The sequence below is a fragment of the Polistes canadensis genome, unplaced genomic scaffold (assembly GCF_001313835.1).
Source record: "Polistes canadensis isolate GaletaPanama2010 unplaced genomic scaffold, ASM131383v1 scaffold_139, whole genome shotgun sequence".
NCBI lineage: Eukaryota > Metazoa > Arthropoda > Insecta > Hymenoptera > Vespidae > Polistes > Polistes canadensis.
The window spans coordinates 274,803-294,478 of NW_014569686.1; the positions used below are offsets into that span (position 1 = coordinate 274,803).

Consider the following 19,676-nt stretch of genomic DNA (forward strand, 5'->3'; position numbering starts at 1 on the left):
TATAACTAAGTATAAGAAAACACAATTATTTGCATTACATGTGAACTTACCCTTGTTTTATTATTTCTTTGAACTGTCACCAGACGTCTCTTTGAATTCAGTTTGGAATCATGGCGGATCCACTGAGTTTGTTACGTCAATATAATGTTAACAAAAAAGAAATTATTGAACGTGAAAATCAAATTATTTTTGGCGAATTTTCGTGGCCAAAGAACGTTAAAACCAACTATTTAACATATGGGTAAGTTTTTCTTTTAAAATCATCAAAGATAATATTTTTATTCGGTACAGTCTGTCTCTGATTATCACTATTAACGGGATTGAATATTGTTGTAATGCTATATAGAAATAAATAATATATATATATATAAAATACATCTTTAGATCGTATACTAAGTATCGTACAATTGATGAAATCTCTTTTTTACATGTGATATGCTTGTAATGCAATTAGCCTACTTTTATATAATATATTACTTAGAAGAATAATCCAATATTTTATTATGAACTATGTAATTTAAATTGCATTATAATTGTATTTTATATTAAGTTAATATTTGTAAAGATTTCGTTATCTTTTATATATATTTATAGATCCGGCAAAGAAGGAACAGCAAAGGAATATTATACTCTAGAGTGCCTCCTATTTTTATTAAAACATGTACAACTTACGCATCCTGTATACGTGCGACAAGCAGCTGCAGAGAAGGTTCCTGTTGTACGTCGTCCTGATAGAAAAGATCTTTTGGCCTATCTCAACGGAGAAACTGCCACATCAGCCGCCATAGACAAATCTGCTCCGTTAGAAATTCCAACTCAAGTTAAGCGTACAGCAGAAGATAGTCTTGAAAGCGGGTCATCTAAGAAACCACGTTTTGAAGAGACACATGTACAGAAAGTTAAGGAACAACTTGCTGCAAGGCTTGATGCTCCTAAAGAAGCATCAGTCACAGTCGACAATATCAAGTCTCTTTCAGAGGCTATGTCGGTTGAAAAAATTGCTGCTATTAAAGCTAAACGATTAGCTAAAAAACGTACTACTATTAAAGAAAATGATGATATTGGTATGGGCTCAGATTTACGTGTTATTCTTGATATGGATGTAGACGATACAAAGGATATAGTTTCGAGAGAAAGACAATGGCGAACTCGTGCCACAATTTTACAGAGTAGTGGTAAAATATTTGCTAAGAATATATTTGCCATTCTTCAAAGTATTAAAGCTCGAGAAGAGGGAAGACAAAAGGGTCCTGCCATTCCTACGCCAATGGTTACTCCACGTTCTACTCCTATGAGACCGTTACCTCAACCAGCTGTTTATAATCGTTATGATCAGGAAAGATTCATCAGGCAAAAAGAAGAAACTGAAGGATTTAAAATCGATACCATGGGCACTTATCACGGAATGACACTTAAGTCTGTGACAGAGGGTACTAATCCGGCAGTAAGGAAACCACAAGCCAATCCATCCACGACTCCAACTTCTGGACTATTACCAACATCTGCTGCCAAGCTTACACCTCAACAGGCAGCACAAAATAAAAGACCTAGCAGAACTCCTATCATTATTATTCCTAGTGCAAATACTTCTTTGATTACAATGTATAATGCAAAAGATATTCTTCAAGATCTGAAATATGTTAGTCATGATGATAAAAAGTCTCAAGGTTGTAAACGAGAAAACGAAGTTCTTTTACAACGTCGTAAGGAAGGTGGCTTGACAGTACCGTATCGCATCATTGACAATACGCAAAAATTAACTCACGCTGATTGGGAAAGAGTAGTAGCAGTATTTGTTATGGGACCAGCATGGCAATTTAAAGGTTGGCCGTTCGACGGTAATCCGGTTGAAATCTTTTCTAAAAGTATGTATGACATTAATTATTTCATCTGAAAAAATAAAAATTTTATTTAAACTATTTGAAAATACTAAAGATCAATCATTCTTTTACAGTTTGCGCATTTCATTTGAAGTACGATGAAATGAGATTGGATGCAAATGTAGCACGTTGGGCTGTTACAGTAATCGAATTAAGTAGGACAAAAAGGCACTTAGATAGAGCAGCATTAATGATTTTTTGGGAACACTTGGACAAGTAAATATTATCTTTCTCTCATATTTTTATTCAATCATATTAATTCATCAAACAAAATTTTAATGATTTCTTCTTCCTACAGACACATGATCAAAAATAAGCCCCACTTACGATTTTAAATTGACGGAGATTATTAATGGAACATAATTGTCGCGAACAATAAAAACAGCTATAATAAAATTCGCATTTTGGGTACTTTTCATAAAAGCAAAACTTGTATATAGATTATTAAAAGAAAAAAGAGAAAGAAGGAAATGAAAGATCATTGTACATATAAATATATTTGCAAGATAGTATAGCATATATATTATCTTATCGAATCAGAAAACTAGGATTCGAGTTTGCAAATTTAATTATTGCTCTTTAAAAAGAAGCAACAGAAAATCGCTTACCTTATATGGATATACGATTTTTATACATATCCAAAAGGATGAGTATTATCATTGATAAGCGTAATGAACATAATTCACTTAATGGATGAGATTGTTCGTAACTGCCTTTGTTTCACGTTTAACAATTATTTAGCAGATTAATACAAAATATTAACGATATGTATAGTTAATACACATCAGATATACAAAGGTGAATCATTATAGGCTCGTGATACTAATATAAACGCATGTGCCTATCGTTAAGTAATATATTTTAATTAAAGCACGTTATATGCGCCTATATACGTATATAAAAGAAAGAAATTGTGTACTATGATTTAATGTAAAATATTTGGTATAATACTGACATACACGAATCGAAAGTTTTATTCAACGGTGTTACATTGATGAAAAAAAAAAGAAATTTATTAAAAAGCAAAATTAATACAATTGTGTATATGTCATCCTTAATGTATTTTAAATCTAATGATACACACACAGCATACATATATTTTGTTCATTTCAATTATAATATCAATTCCTCTATTTAATTTGTATTCGTGGTAAAAAAAATATTGCATCCACGTTCACACATATATAAATAAATATATATGTGCATATACATACATACAAAAAGATTTACGTTTCTTATCACCGTAGTGTCAAGTTTCAGGGTGTATTTAGTAATTCGAAGCACGATGGATCACGAATTCTCAAAGGGGGATAGAGAGGGATCATCGTATTTTCTCTTCCTAAAAGTGAAGCCAAAGTAAATCCCTTCGGGGCATTGACTTTTGTGTTTAACCGATGCCGATTCTGTTTACACAGAAAATCGAATCTTTCTAACTCGGTTACAGAATTCTTATTACTTTGGTAGAAACCCATTGCTTTTTCTCACGGAAACTGATAATAACAACACAATAGTAAAGGTTTTGTTTTTTATTTCCAAGTATTCCTTTAGGATATAAAACAAATTTACACCAACTTTTAAACTATATAAACATTACACAACTACGTATTTTTGTTTTTTTAATACGCGCGTGTGTATGTATGTATGTATATATGTGAAGATGAAGTGTAATGACCAATAAAAAAAAAGAAAAATTCGATGGTCATTGAGTTTGATTAATCTGTATTTTATTTTACGCTTGACGATCAAAGGTCAATCGTTGAGGTGTATCGTAATAAGTGATGCATGCATTAACACGCTCGAATTGACATAACTGTTGCGCTGAACTTTGAAGACAAGCCTTTCCTGTAGAAAAGAAATTACCTTATCGGTTCGTAAGATTCGTTAAACCCCACACAATATACATACATATATTATATATGTACACATGAGTTGATTTTTTTTTAAACACCTAACGCGTATAATATATACATATATGTATGTGTGTATCGTGCACGATGAACCCAGAACATTAAAGATTTGTATATAGCTCGTTATATACAGGATATGTGTGACATTTAATTAAAGATCTCGTGCAAAAACATAACATTTTTTCTCTTTCTTTTTTAATTATTTTATTTTTTATTATAACGATTATGAAATAAACATATTTTCTTGCGACTAAAAATAAGCTGATTTATTTTCTAGTTTATATAATTTTATAAGATAAGAAACAAATGTTTACAAGAGAGAGAAAGAGAAAGATTATTATATATTACATTATTAAAAAATACGTTACAAGATAAAAATTCTTTGTATGAAATTTAAAGAGTTTCTTAGTTCATTTATCAAGCTTTTCTAATTGTTTATAATTATAGAAAAAAGTTTCCAAATTTGTTGAAAAAGTCAACAATTTTGTTCTTTTTTCTTTTCAAATATAAATAATATTTAGCAATAACAGTATATATATTAAATATTTAACAGGTAACGTATCAGATGCCTTAAAGAAAAGATCGTAATCTCTAAAGGTCCCACTTTCCCTATAACATATATATTGTTAAATAAATATTTGCTTCCAGAAAGGAGGACAGGTGTTAAAAATCGAAAAACCGATTAATCGGTTAGCGGTAGATAAAGTGATAATAAATAATATTAATTATAATCGAAAAGTGTATCTCTCTCTCTCTCTCTCTCAGAGTATATTGTAGGAACACTGAGTACAATTAGGAAGGACGCAAGGAATAGCAGGAAAAACAGGTGGTAAATGTAAAGTAGCTGATCTTGGTGCTAACTGATCGGCAAGATGATCGGCGAGACGATCGGTAACTTGAGCATAAACGCGATCTCTAAATTGTTGTTGCATACTTGAAGCAAAGTAATCGTTGTATCGAACAGTTAAAGCTACGGTTTCTCGGTCATAAGAAATTGGTAAAGTTGAAGGATCTGGAGATTCGGAATGATGGATCATCGATGTTGGATAAACTGTTGGTCCAGTATTTGGGGTGATATTTTTAGAAACGTGATCAGGTAAAACATTGAGTAATCGATAAGCGTCTTCAAGATAAAGATTTCTAGTTAAATTCGAGGAAATTGGTGATAATAAATTATTATTTGATAAATCTAGATCATTCGTCAATCTTTCTCGATCCAATGGTACTTGCGTTTGAGGTGGTCGAAAGGCTGACATTGGAACCTCAGTATTTGACATGGAATCAATCCCAAGACTCTCGCTAGCGAAATATTCAATGGCTTTTAATAAATCTTGTCCACATCGTTGGAGGACCAATTGTAGGACTGATAATTTTGTCCTAGGAAATAAACGTGCCAAAGTTTCGACTGATCTTCGGGATACCGAAACTTCTTTATCCATTGATCCATTTATTACTCTTTTCAACGATCTCGTTGTTCCATCCTCGGTCGAATTCTGAAGAAGAAAATATCTTCTTCCTGGTATTTGGTAACGAAATGGTTCAGGATTTCCAAAAATTTTAAATTAACCGAAAACCAATATGGAAAACACATTTTTCACGACCTACACTTTGAATTTTCTTAAATAACATGTTAACTGTCTTTATGTTTCAATATTCAACACAACTTTAATATTTTAGGAAATCTCTGCGACAGATACAATAATATGGTTAACCTAGTCTTCCTGATCTCTATTCAAACTTACCTTCTTTGTAGAATCTTCCATCGGAGAATCAACTTGTCGTGGACTCATATCCCTACCGTTTTCTTCTTCTTCTTTATTAGATATTCCTCTTGGTTCGGTTACAGACATCCCAAATATTTTCCCTGCTGGAAGTCTGCTTAATTTTTCACCTGTAGCTACTTTGGCCATCCTCAAGGCTATTGCATCCTCGGCAGCTTGTTGTCTCTTCAAAGCGACCTTATATTCGATACATTTTAATTGTGAATTTTCTTTTCTTATTTTATTGTTTTCCCTTTGTTCTTTTTGTTCTCCCCGCCCCCCCCCCTCACCCCATCAGCACCCTTTTCGTTAAAACAACTTTCGAATACATCGAATCGAGTTCGCGAGATAATTCATTTTCTTTTCTTTCTGAACTGATTCATTCGTTTACTCGATACTCTTCTACTGTATGTCTTTTATTAGCATCCATCGTATATATATAAAGTATACTAATGTGTCTACACACGTATGGAACCATTTGCCACGCGTTATTTCAAGCTGGACCACCCACTGGAAATTTCTTTTCTCGTCTTTTACCGATTTACACGTATCGATGATATCAATCAATTTTCGACAAATACGATAATGATTATTTTCAATGAATTAATTATTAAGTAAGTAAAATTGAAGAAATATTTAAAAGATAAAAGAAAGAAATAGGAAAATTTCTTTTTCATTGTCGAGGGATTTTCTTTTTATACATTTTCGCATCCCTTTTATTGTATGTATATATTTAGTTACAGATTCACAACTACCACCGCCGCTAATATTTCTTACGCATTTATTCGAGTTTATCTCGAAAAGATCGAAAGCCTTGATATTTGTAGATATATATATATATGTATGTGTGTTTTTTGTGTATAAGTAGTAGTAGAGACAGGATCGAGTGTCATAATGCCTATGCAAACAGAAATGAAACGCTATACCGCGGGTTAATGGATTTCGTTTTCATCTTTCTCTGTTTTCTTCTTTTTTTTTCATTATATATAATGTCGACAGACAAAAAATGTTTAACGATAGATTTATACTCATGTGCAAAAGCACATAATCATTTTATTTAATAATAATAATAATAATAATAATGTCAAAAAATTACCTGAGCAGCCATAACCCGTTGACGTTCAGCAATAAGGGAACATTTTGGGCAGAGACATTCCCTGTAACGACATTCTCGTTTGTGTCCCCTTAACCAAGAAATTAAACCGTGATTTCTACAACGCGCGCATTTTGGTCTCCTTTGTTTGCTCTGTTCCTCATTAGAGATCTCCTCCGTAGATTTGTTTTTACTCTTGTTGCGCAGCATCGATATTTATCGTTTATCTTGTAAAATAAGTCCTTTTAAAAATATTCTTTTAAACTATTCACATATATATGATTTAATAAAAGTATAATTATAGCACAGTATTTTAATAATATTTTTAACAACACAAATGTTTCATTTCGTTTAAATTAAAAAAAAAGAAAAAAGATGTTTTAAATATATTTAAAGTTTCGTAAAAGTGAGTAAAAATATCCACGTGGATTTTGGATGAAAAAAAAAATGCGCGTGTGTTAGATAATTAAAAAAAAAAAGATAACGGGTATTAAATGATCAATGATCTCGTACAATTGTACGTTAATCACAGACTTGAAGAACTTTCTCACTCACTGAAGAAGAATAAGGAAGAAGATCTCAAAGCTAATCTCCTGGAGATTTAGTTTCTTCCGCAAGAAACAGGCGATTGGCTAAGAGAAATGTACAGGGTGTCGACTTGGGCGCGATTCCAGCATCCCTTAAAGCAAGAAGGGGATATAGCGGTCGGGGGAGGTGTAAGGGAAGAGGGTAAAAAGACAAACATCCACCGGACCAGCCTTTCCTCACGATTGGTCCCGTTTTGTTTACTTTAACCGCCACTCCCACTCCGATCGAGAACTTACTCGTGTATATCTACTCGACTTTCAAGTATGTGTTATTATCGTTATATTCACGTCCTTCTCCGGATAACAGGAACTGAATCTCAATGTATAAAGTAATGCGTATATACTACCGGTCAAAATTATTTGACCACCTTACCAAATAATACAAAGTTCATCCAAATGAGTGCCATATCCAATTTATTTGTAGTATTTATAGGAAATTTAGAAAATAAATTGTTTCTTTAACAAATTAATTATGTTCAATCCGAATGTGTCATCCATTAACAAAAACTTCATTTGTGTCAAATGTATTTTTAATACATTGGTTATAAGTTTTTTTTGATCACGTTTATATTTCAATTTGAATTATTGTTTAAAACAAATTACTTATATAAGATTACAGAGATTGTTATTTAGGGATGCCAAGAGTATGCAATGTAATATTGAAAGCCAGAAGTATCCTGTTTCGATGAAGCTAATATAAGATTGAAATATTTTATGAGCAAGTTTTTTATTTTATTTTATTTTGTTGTGTGAGTCGTTTTTAATAAGACCGATTTATTTTTGTGTGTACTTATTTTTTATTTATTCGAAACATTTTAGAATTTCTCTATATGGTTGTAAAATAATTTTAACTAGTAGTGTATATGTGTTTGTAAGAAAGATCTTTGACTTGTTCTTAACGTGTACACTTAGGTATATAATAATTGATTTTAAGTTAAACATAGGAATATAAGATTTTAATATAATTATAACGAAGGTCAAGTTTTATCTACCTACCGAGAAAAGCATATTATGTATAATTCATGAATCGACTGAAACTTGTTGCTCCAAAAGCACGAGGATCTGTCCTATAAAGAGTACTAAACCTAGAAAATATATATCATATATAGATAAATATCTATAATGCTTACACGATCTATACCTACTACGATATACACCATGTAGTATCTATGCATATTTATTATAATAATTACGAGTAAGTGATCAAATTCATTGAAAATATTAACACGAAATATGTTTTATTGGATGTTAGTATTGAACAATCGTTTAATTTGATAAAAATAATACTCCTATTTTTTTAAAGAATAAATATATATGAGTCGGTTGGAAAATTTTCAGCCTAACTCAAACAACTTTTAAACCCATCCCCCCAAGTAAGTAAAAAATAATTTCTATTTTTATATAATAATATAAATATATTATTCATTATACATTAGAGAGAGTTTATAAAAAATCAATCATTTAATTTATTATTTTATTAATTAAAAATCAACACTATAATTTTTCAAATCAAATCAAAATAAACATAAAATAAAAGCTCGGCGGAGGGATAAGGGGTATATGTATATGTAATAATTAAAAATAAGTAAAACGACATGTTTACTGCCAAGAATCAAGATCGTTTTATTCGTATTTTTATCTTGTTTTTGCATTTTTTTTTTCTTTTTTTTCGTTTTCTTTCACGAATACAGAATTCGTAGGTGGATTTCTGAACGAGATTTGTATGGAATAATAGAATGAATGTTACCATCGCAAATATTATTAAATCGGTCACATTCGGTGCGTGTATTCGCATTCGTGTCGCGCACTTATAGATTATTTTTTATTTATTAATTATATTATTAATATAATATTAAAACATTCTTGTGCCGTACACTACAAGTGCATTCTCTCGCGCGAGGTCTATTATTTAGACGCAGCCATGATATGTAATTCCTTCGTTAAATCCATCCGGTTACTTACGAACGATCAAAAAAGATCGGAAGCCATTTTATTCAATGCCGTGGCTATCCTATCTTTTAGCCATTTTGTTTTCTCTACGTTTTGTTCTTCTTTGTCTCTTTCCATCTCTCTCTCTCTCTCACACACACACACACACATATACACGCGCGAAACACACACATCCACACATGCACTCACACTATTATCGACACTATGCTACTATCTTAAAACGTTCGCTTAAATATTCGTCACCTTTAATTTAATCTCTTTTATTTTCTTGTTTATTTTACTTTTTTTTTTTTTTTTTTAGTAGGTTGAAGTATTTTATTTGTTTGTTAAATAGAAGTATTAGATCTTTCAGGAAGCAAATTCGTAATAATAATAATAATAATCGCCTTTTAACCATTTATTATCATTTATAATACATCTACAATGAGTCATATAGAAATATTCGTTAATACGAGTTTGGAAATATTTGAAAAAACGTTTTCAAAGTATTTTTTATTTATTGTTAGTTAAAAAATAAATTAGCGCGTATACGTAAGAAATATTTTATCTATGGAATAATTAACGTTTTAATAAAAAAAGCCAATGGTTTTGTGTCGTAGCACGTTATTGTATGTTTCTATTGGATATGTAATTAAGTTTAATATCAAAATCAACCTATCATAAAACGAACTACGTTTATTCGAAGATTATTTATAATATCGTAAGAAAATGATGAATTATGCAATGTAAATAGATCTATTTTTATATCTTTATATAATTATAATAATTATTTGAATAAATCACAAATGTAATTCGCTTCAGGATCGATCAACTTCGACAAGATATTTTTTAGTAGGATATGCATGTATATGTAAGAAGAATCAAATGTACAAAATGCATGTATATATATAATAATATATATAATATAGTGGGAATTCCGGCATGTTAGCAATTCCTAGACATTGCCCACAATACATAGTGTTTTTAGGCAACGTAGGAAACAGAAGAATTGTTACAGATTTATCGGACACTAACAGACACACAATACACACTCCCAACACGCATAAAAGCGAGCATGCAGCAGGTTTTTGTGCGCGGATTTTTGAGACTGGCGCGCTGCTATACTATGCGCTATACTATATCAACTAAGAAAACAATTCTTTTGTTTCCTTCGTTGTGTGTGTCTAAAAATGCCATGAGCAATGTCTGCATTTCTTACTTTTCCGGTAGCATATATATAGTGGTGATTTTTTGTTCTTTGTTTTTTATAAAAGTACATGATAAAAAATTGAAAAAATTCATGTTTAATATCTTTTTTTTTTTTAGTTCCATGCTACGACAAAAGACCATTCTTTTTTTCTTCTTCTTGTTTTTATTTATTCTTTTGCACAAATAGTTTTTATTTACACAGCACACTAATCTTTTTTTGTTGTCTGTTATATACTATATGAAATATTTCTATATATCTATTTATTAAAATTTAAATTACTCGACTTGTAATAAGATACATACAAAAAATTCTTCTCGTTAGATTTAAAAGAAGAAAAAAGATAGAAAGAGAGAAAAAAGCGTTGAAACATTTCTTTAACTCGTTGTATATTTTTTTTTTCTCTAACGTGAATCCTACAAAGATACGGATTGAGAGTGGATTTATTTTATATATTTTATTTTATTTTATTTTATTTATAATAAATCGATTTTTTTTTTGTTATTAAACGACAAAGAGCTATTAAAGATCTAAGAAAATGTTATCAACAAATTGATACGAAGTGGCACAGACGACCATTTTTTTTGTTTAATTTTCTTCTTATTATTATTGTAGTTGTTTTTGTTTGTCTATTGTTTGTTGCATTATTCGGAAAAGGTCGTTCTTCGAAGACAACAAATTTCATATCTCATTTTTTTGTCTCGAATAATTATAGCATGCATTACAATCGAGTATTGTCAAAAATGTCCGACGTTCACACAAAACGATCGAGTAGGACGATTATGTTTGGTTTTATTTCTTTTTTTTCTTAGATATGATCAAATGATATGGTCCATACGTGTGTCATTTGTACTGGGTTTATAAATTATATTTACTTTTCAGACTTCATTTATTCATCCTTTAATTAATTATAGAACTTCGAACAACGACCCCGTTACCGAATATTTTATTTCATTCATTTATTTATTTATGTGTATTTGTAATCCGTTACAGGTACTATACATGTATGTATCTCGATAATCATTTGATCTTAGGTTTGTTAAAAAGACGAATAAAAAATAACAATACAATATTAAATGTTCATATAAACGACATCGATCGGATAAAAATTATTGTAAAATGTTTCATTCGTTTATTTATTTATTTGTTTGTTTGTTGTTTTATTTATTCATTTCTTTTGCGTATATGTATATAATCTCTCGGTCGTAAGTGCCTGTGCTTTTTTTTGTTGCTCTTATCTTTTCTCTTTCTTTGTTTATCTTTTTTTTCCATTTTATATACTTTATTTTATTTTATTTTATTTTACCTTTATGTGTTTATTTTATTTATTATTTTTTTTTTGTCAATAGCATAATACAGGTATACGTTTTTTACGTAAAAGCGGTATAATGAAAATTCTTTTCTATTTTATTTTATCTTCTTTCTTTCTTTTTTTTTTTCGATGTACACATTTTGCTCGAGCGAATGATAAAGAAAGTCGAAAGAGTATGAAATTCGTTCATACAATCGACGAAAGCAGATTCCGCTATTTATTTTTGCTTTTTTATTTATATCTATCTATCAACCGAATAATGATAATAACAATAATAATGGAATAATAAGAATAATAATCATCGTTTTTTTTCATCAGGATTGAGAAAAGGGTACATTGGATCTTTGATAATAATCTTATTTCTGTGTGTTTGTTTGTGCTTGCTTTTTTTCTTTCTTTCGTAAAAATGAGTCTTTTCGATGCTTGCTTGCTCGTTTATTTCCTTTCACGAAGGCAGTTCAATTTGCACGTTTATTTCTAATTGTCATAAAATTAATTTATTATTACAAATATAACGAAAAAAGAGAGTTCAAAAAAAAAAAGAAAAATTTATCAATGCGAAAATTATTCGCAATTGAATTAATCGAATAAACAAATTGGAACACCAAATCGTTCATTTAAAATTCATTTAAATAACTCTCAATCATTTAATTTTTCTCTTATCCAAAAAAAATAACAGTCATCGTATTAGTTAATTTATATTAAAAATTTACTTTTAATTTATATGCAAATTTTTAATAACGTATAAACTAATTAAAATTAATGTTGTAACGAATGAAATGATAAAAATATGAAAAATAATTTTAAAAATGTACATTTAATTATAAAAGTAAATAAATAAATAAATAAATAAAAGTTATATAACGTTGTGGATAGAATTAATTTCGTTGAAAATTAATGATATTAATTAATTTTGAATGATGAAAATGATACAAATATAACAATTCTGGACTGCCTTTACATTACCTTTCACCGCATAAAATTTCTCTTTCTCTCTCTCTCTCTCTCTCTCTCTCTCTCTCTCTCTCTCTCTCTCTTTCTCTCTCTCTCTTTCTCTCTCTCTTTATCTTTCCCTCTTTGCTTTCATACCAATTGGCCCCGAAATATCAGAGGATACGTTTACCCTTTCTTTCTCTCTTTCTCATACTTTTGCATTCTTTATCTCCTATTTTTTCCACATCAGTGGGACGTTTTTTCAATATCGTAACCTCGACTTTTTCTCTCTTATCATTTATTTTTTCTCTCTTTCTCTGTGTCTCTCGCAAATCCGAGGATCGAGGGTCGATTTCATAAAAGACTAGATTCCTCTTTTTGTTACTATTTTTTTTATCTATATTACTATATACGTATTTTATCTATGAATATTATTTACTCTCATGCACTTGTCTATATACACATAAATGTTGCTAAAAATAACTAATATAAATCTCTAAAAACCGACCAATATATATATAATGAGGTATTATATATTAAAAGAAACAATAAATTCTTCTAACTTATTCGCGAATTTATTATTACTATTATTATTATTATTAATATTATTACTAATATTATTACTATTATCATTATCATTATTATTGTTATTATTATTATTATTATTATTATGATTATTATTATTGTTACTAATATTAATTTCATTTGGTCGGTTTTTCGAAATATGTATCTCGATTGCTATTACGACTGTACATAAAAACAGGTTCGAAAAAACAAATGACGAGTACAGAGATATAAGCATCCCTTTTCTAACTTACACATCTATTTTTTATTTTTTATTAATTATTTTTTTTTTCCTTTTTATTTTCCTTTATCTTTTTTACTGGAATATAGAAAAAATCTTATTTACAATTTACAGCTAAGAAATTGATTGAACTAACGTGTATATATATTTCTATATCATACGAGTTTGTATATACATGCAAATATGTGCGTACTAATGCATGTACATGCTTAGAGTAAAAATGAATAAGGATAATTGAAGAGAGAGAGAGAGAGAGAGAGAGAGAGAGAAAGAGAGAAAGAGAGAGATAAGAAAAGGATGATATTTATTTAAGTTTTCTTTTTCACTTAATAATCGTAAAAACGATTTATACGGGAAAATATATCTAGAAAGTTGTGTATGAAAATTCAAATAATCCCATTTTAGTTGATACTTTTCTAAGAAAAAATTTGCATCATACTGCACTTTTTTTACATTTTTAAAAGCCTTTCGTATTTATCGACCAATAATATGCCTAGCCCCACATATTACACAGTAATATAAGATATGTATTCTTTTGTCAGCTCGCACCATACGTTTACATTTTAAAACATTCTCTTGAAAATCCTTCATCATCGTCCAACATATATATTTATGTATATGATGAACAAAACAAATGAATAGTGCAATGGTTTTCTCAAATGATCGATCAATTCGACTTGAATTAATGTCGATAATTGTATATGTAATACTTTATCTTGTAATATACGTTTATGTGTCAACTCACGCGCAAAACATGGACACAAAACGTTAGCTAGCAGCTATCTTATAAATTATTATTCTACACGGTCAATACACCAAGGACGAGTGGGGAAAGAAAACAATTTTTGTGGATTACAATTAAATAGAATTCGTTAAACGCTCGATATTATTTCAACTTTTTGCCTAATCTTTAACGATTTAAATAAAATCGATCGTTACCTATCAATAATTTACAATATCATCGTTATTAATTATTATTATTATTATTATTATTACTATTATCTTTTATATTTTATATTAATTATTAATTATATTAATTATTAATTATTATTATTGTGTTAATACGAGTGTGGGCGAGTGTAAAATGAACGGCCTACGATAATAATAAATAACAATAATCGGCCATAGCCCATGGATATTGTCGATAACGGTATACACCGTAGGGCCAACTTTCGACTGCTTGTTTTATTTTATTTTTTTCTATCTTCTTCTTTGCCTATCTCTCTAACTCTATCTTCTATCTATCTATTTATCTCTCTCTCTTTCTTTCTCTCTCGTAATATCGTCCACTCGTCCTGGTTGTGAAATGAAAAATCTCTTGTTTTAACTTACGATCTATATCGAAAAGTATCTAACATCAGTTCCTGCGAGACTCGCTCTTCCTTTCCGATCCTTTCTTTTTCTTTCCTTTCTTTCTATTTGTTTATTTTTATTTATTTTCTTTTTATATATATATATATAATACTTATTTTATTTTATTTTTTATTTTTTTTTTTATTTTTTTTTTCTCAACGAAACAGGAATACGAGACTATCGTGAAGTAAAATGTATAACGAATACATTGGAGGAAATTTAAATTCGTTCAATTTCTAAAATCTATAGGTATTTTTTCTTTTTTTTTTTTTAACGTAAGTAAATACATATTGGGAAATGAAAAAAACGAACATAGTAAGTTTTCTTTTCTTTTCTTTTTTGCAAAAATGTAATATAATCTTTTTCTCTCTCTCTCTCTCTCTTTCTCTCTCTCTCTCTCTCTCTCTTGGTCTCTTTCTTTCTCATTCGCGCATGTGCATTCTTTTAGGATTCTCTCTTGACAAAAGAAAATCCGTCACCCACGTTTTCCCGTGAAACTCACGATAAAATGTCAAGGTGACAGCTACGAGAGATCTATTTTTACAGATAAAAAATAATAACCTACGAAGCGTGGGTTCGATCGTGCATTAGATCGACGAAAGTAAGATACACATCTCTTTTCTCCCTTTTGTTAAAACCATCCTTGTTTGCTTCGACAACTTTTACTTTTCCGAACTCGGTCTGTACAGTTTTGTTTTTTATCTAAGATAATCCACAGGAAATAAAGATAAAAACGATGACAATAATGATGCATGATTATGATCACGACAATGATAATAATAATAATGAAAATGATGATCGTTTCATCGTAAGTTCGCGTATCTCGTCGCATCAAATGTATTTGTAATGAATATGTATTTACTTACGTATGTATATTTATGTATATATATATAAGGAAAAAGGACGAAAAACAGCAAGCATAGAAAAACATATTTTCGCACGTAATTCTAATGATCACAACAGCTTCGACGGCGATTAGATAACTCGTATCACGGTTTCCGTATATGTGTCTTTCTCATTTTTTGTTGTCGCATTAAATATCATACGTTCATTCTAACGCTCACATTGAGTATCTATTTTTATATATCCATGTATATATGTATGTTTGTATTGTTGCATGCATGCATGTATGTATGTATGTATGAATTTGTTTATGTACACGTGCATATTTCCGCGAAATATCTCTCTTCTCTTTCTAATATACTTTCAACGTGACGTAATAATAAATTCTAAGTAGCCACGTCGTTACAAAAATCTTACAACTATTTAACAAAAAGGAATCTCGTTAACAACTCTTATCTATTTACTTGTCATCACCCTCTTTTCCATACAAACATTATATATATTTGTTCCACTCTAATCCCTTTCTTCCTTCTTCTTCTTCTTCTTCTTCTTCTTCTTCCAAATCATCAATTCGGTCTCTCATCATCTCTTATCATCCCTCTTTCATTCTTTATTTCTTTTTTATTCCTTTTTTTTTCATCATTTTTTATAAAAAAAAAAGAAGCAGAAAGAAATCGATGAAGAAGAAGAAGAAGAATATTAATAATAATAATAATAAATAAGAGACAGAAATGTGTTCTTTTCTATGCTCGCATTACTCACATGTAGGAATACTGATTGTGAGAGAGAGAATCATAATACATAAAATGTCGATTTTCATTATCGACGAAGGTATTACTAATTTTATTTTCATAATTGCGTCCCTCACGATTATTAAGCTCGTATTAGATTTTGGTTTAGAGAATTCTAAATTATATGGAAATAAAGGGATAATAATCTTTGAATAGACAATGAAAAAGAGAGAGAGAGAGAGAGATAAATAGATAGATAGAGAGAGAGAGAGAGAAAGAGAGAGAGAGGACAGGGTGAAAGAAAGATAGATGTTGCATTGGTCGATTGGAAAAGGTTTCGTGTAAAATCCGATCGCCCGATTGGAAGATAATTAATACCAAAATGGAATTCGACGACTTGTTATCACCGAAAATATTCTCTCTCTGTATCGCGTTTTAAAAGATGAAATTATCGCAGTTTAAATATGAGAAAAAAGAGAATGATGATGATGACGATGATGATGTTCGTGTTTGTTTGTTGGGCATGGAGTCGTTGGGATTGAGTAAAAATGTATCAAGATAATCGATAATAATAATAATAACGAATATATATAGCGAAATTATTACATGACCGCGCATTTCTCCTTCAGGCTTATCGCATTGTGACTTTCCACCGGCTGTAAGGAAACCGAACGATTCTTCTCAAGAGTAAGAAGATCCCGAAATAGCGCATTAACGTTGTGATTAGTTTTAGCGGATGTCTCCAAGAAACCACAGCCCCAATTGGCCGCTTCCGCTGCACCCTCGCTCATCGGAATTTCGCGTACCGAAGGACTCTCATCACATTTATTACCAACCTGTTCGAGAGAAGTAATAAATGCAAATCGAAAGCATTCATTAGGAATAATGGGATGATTATTGGAATTGGTAAATAAGTATGTAAGCATTCGGAAAATAAATTTTCTATAATCATTTGTGTTAGAATAAGATTGATTACTGTTTGACGTATAAACGTCAACGACTATATGTATATGTGCACGTTTTTTTTTTAATTCAGCAGATGGTAATTTATTCAAAATCAATTTAAAGAATATCTGTTTACTGGGAAAATTATATTTACCGGGTTTACCCTTTAAAAAATTTGTCTACAGCACAAGTGATTATTATAAAAGTTTATATACTGCAAATAAATGAAGATAAATTGTTTGTGTGGGGAGAAAAAGGAAGGAAAATACAGTGAGAAAAGAAAGTCGTATACTCTTACCAGCATTATCGGTATCTGTGAGATTTCTTGACCCTTCAGCTCCCTTATTACAGCCCAAATCGGTCGTAGCTCTTCGAAACTTTGCCGTGAGCATACCGAATATACCAGGATGAAGGCGTGACCCTTACTTATGGAAAGTCGTTGCATCGCAGGAAACTGATGGGAGCCGGTTGTGTCCGTAATTTGAAGCGTGCATATGTTTTTGTTGCAGCTTATCACCTAAAAATGATGTTTCTTATAGGAGACTCCTGGCAAGGGCCTCCTCCTTTTCTCACATTTGTCTTTTCTTTTATTTTTCTCTCTTTTTTTTTTCTTTCGGAAGAAATATTTTTACACGCTTCTCGTCGCGCACATAGCACGAATCCCACCAGTGTCCTAGCGATACGTAAGGACGAAGCATTCTTTTTTTTTATTATCTTTCTTTTTAGTCATTGTAGGCCATTCCTGATAAACGCAGATAATAGAAACAAAAAAGAGAAAAAGAAAGAGAAAAAAGAGATCAAATTAAAAAGAAATCAATTAGGAAAGTATCTAGCCGGCTGACTAATAACAATACCTACTACTGTCGGTCCTACTACATGCTACTACTATACTACTACTCTTCACTAACTTTTATCGTGTATTATTAAACAAATATAAATAAAAAATTTTACGATATATAAAGAAATCAAAAATAAACAAACGATTAAATGAACATTATTTCGTGATCAAATATACTATCTGAAAAAACGACAAGAGAATTAAATAAAATAAATAAATAGAAAGTGAGAATTGGAATAAGAAGGCACGCGATGCGCGATGAATTGTGCGCCAAAGAAACTTGTCCGTTATTGCGTGTTGCGTTGCGTTATGTTGCATTGCGTTGTAGTGTGATTAAACGAAGGAAATAAAGATTGAAGGAAAGATGGAAGGAAAGATGGAAGGATGGATGGAAGGAAGGAAAGATTAGTCAAAATAAAGAACAATAAAATGATATAGATAATATTTAAAACACTTACCTGTCTGTAAGTATCTTCGATGGTTGGTATATAGGACTCACGAAAGGTTCCTTTCACGAAGCGCAGGACGAGAGAACTCTTGCCAACGCCACCCGCTCCAAACACGACGACACGATAGTCATTGCTCTGTTCCGGCATCCTGACATCTGCCGTCCCGATGATATAAACCCCCGTCTTTCGGGGTCCCCTTTCCACGTTTAGGAGCGATATGAAATCCTCTTGCCGGCCGACCTACCACACACACATACGATCTAACGTCAAATGGATAAAGGAGTTGCATTTGAGGCTGAGATAAAAAGAGAAAAAGAGAGAGAGAGGGAAGCATCCCCTACTGCTACTGCTACCACTACCACTACCACCACCACCACCACCACCACCACCATCATCATCGTCGTCGTCGTCGTCGTCGTCGTCGTCGTCACCACCCCTATATCCGTTTCACCGCACCGCATCGCACCGCACCACCCACGACAATTCGAAACTTCGCGAAAAGGTTATGTCGCCCCTTCCCGCCGTCACTAATCTTTACCTACAGCCCTTCTCCCACACGTGTGTGTGTGTGTGTTTAAAAATATATATGTATATAGAAAATACGAATTTTATAATCGGCATGCCGCATGAACTCTACGAATCTTATAAAGTCAAATATTATATATCAAAATAATTGAATTTTTCTTTCTTGCTTTCTTTCTTTCTCGTAGATTAAATAAACATATAAACAAATTGATTGATTGATTATATAATCATAAATAAACATATTATTTGTGTTATATTGTAATGTTAGACATCTTCGGAATATGTGATCGTTCTTTTCTAACACTTTAGCTGAAATAAATGTACATACTTTAAAGAATCTCTTCTCGAAATGGATGAAAATAAATTAAGAAAAATGCGCCGGCACGAATTGATATCTATGTATATTATTTGGGGGAAAAAATAATAAGGATAAAGAAGAATTTAATGAACCTATTTAGGTTGGACGACGCCCTTATAGGAATATCGTTGCTCGTTGACAAGCTTGGTGCAGTTGTCAAGATGGTTCGTTGTTCTTTTAACGTCAATCACCCTTCTTCTTCTTTTTCACTTTTGTATTTT

At 30.8% G+C, this 19,676-nt stretch overlaps 3 protein-coding genes across 3 annotated transcripts; 1 reads left to right on the forward strand and 2 right to left on the reverse strand.

Annotated features, from left to right (window-relative positions):
• Nucleotides 1–106: 106 nt before the first annotated feature.
• On the forward strand, nt 107–2,908 carry LOC106788454 (parafibromin). The gene is made up of 4 exons (XM_014751722.1): nt 107–241; nt 595–1,865; nt 1,955–2,096; nt 2,179–2,908. The coding sequence occupies exons 1-4, from the start codon at nt 111–113 to the stop codon at nt 2,213–2,215; spliced, it is 1,581 nt and encodes a 526-aa protein (XP_014607208.1). The 5' UTR covers nt 107–110; the 3' UTR covers nt 2,216–2,908.
• Nucleotides 2,909–4,340: 1,432 nt separating this feature from the next.
• Nucleotides 4,341–6,868, reverse strand: LOC106788407 (doublesex- and mab-3-related transcription factor A2-like). Its single transcript, XM_014751616.1, has 3 exons — nt 6,644–6,868; nt 5,530–5,745; nt 4,341–5,280 (listed from the first exon to the last, which is right to left on the reverse strand). The coding sequence occupies exons 1-3, from the start codon at nt 6,848–6,850 to the stop codon at nt 4,549–4,551; spliced, it is 1,155 nt and encodes a 384-aa protein (XP_014607102.1). The 5' UTR covers nt 6,851–6,868; the 3' UTR covers nt 4,341–4,548.
• Nucleotides 6,869–15,162: 8,294 nt separating this feature from the next.
• Nucleotides 15,163–19,635, reverse strand: LOC106788431 (GTP-binding protein Di-Ras2). The gene is made up of 4 exons (XM_014751679.1): nt 19,548–19,635; nt 18,582–18,812; nt 17,584–17,802; nt 15,163–17,176 (listed from the first exon to the last, which is right to left on the reverse strand). Exons 2-4 carry the CDS (start codon nt 18,717–18,719, stop codon nt 16,943–16,945), a joined length of 591 nt encoding a protein of 196 aa, XP_014607165.1. The 5' UTR covers nt 18,720–18,812; nt 19,548–19,635; the 3' UTR covers nt 15,163–16,942.
• Between the last annotated feature and the right edge of the window lie 41 nt (nt 19,636–19,676).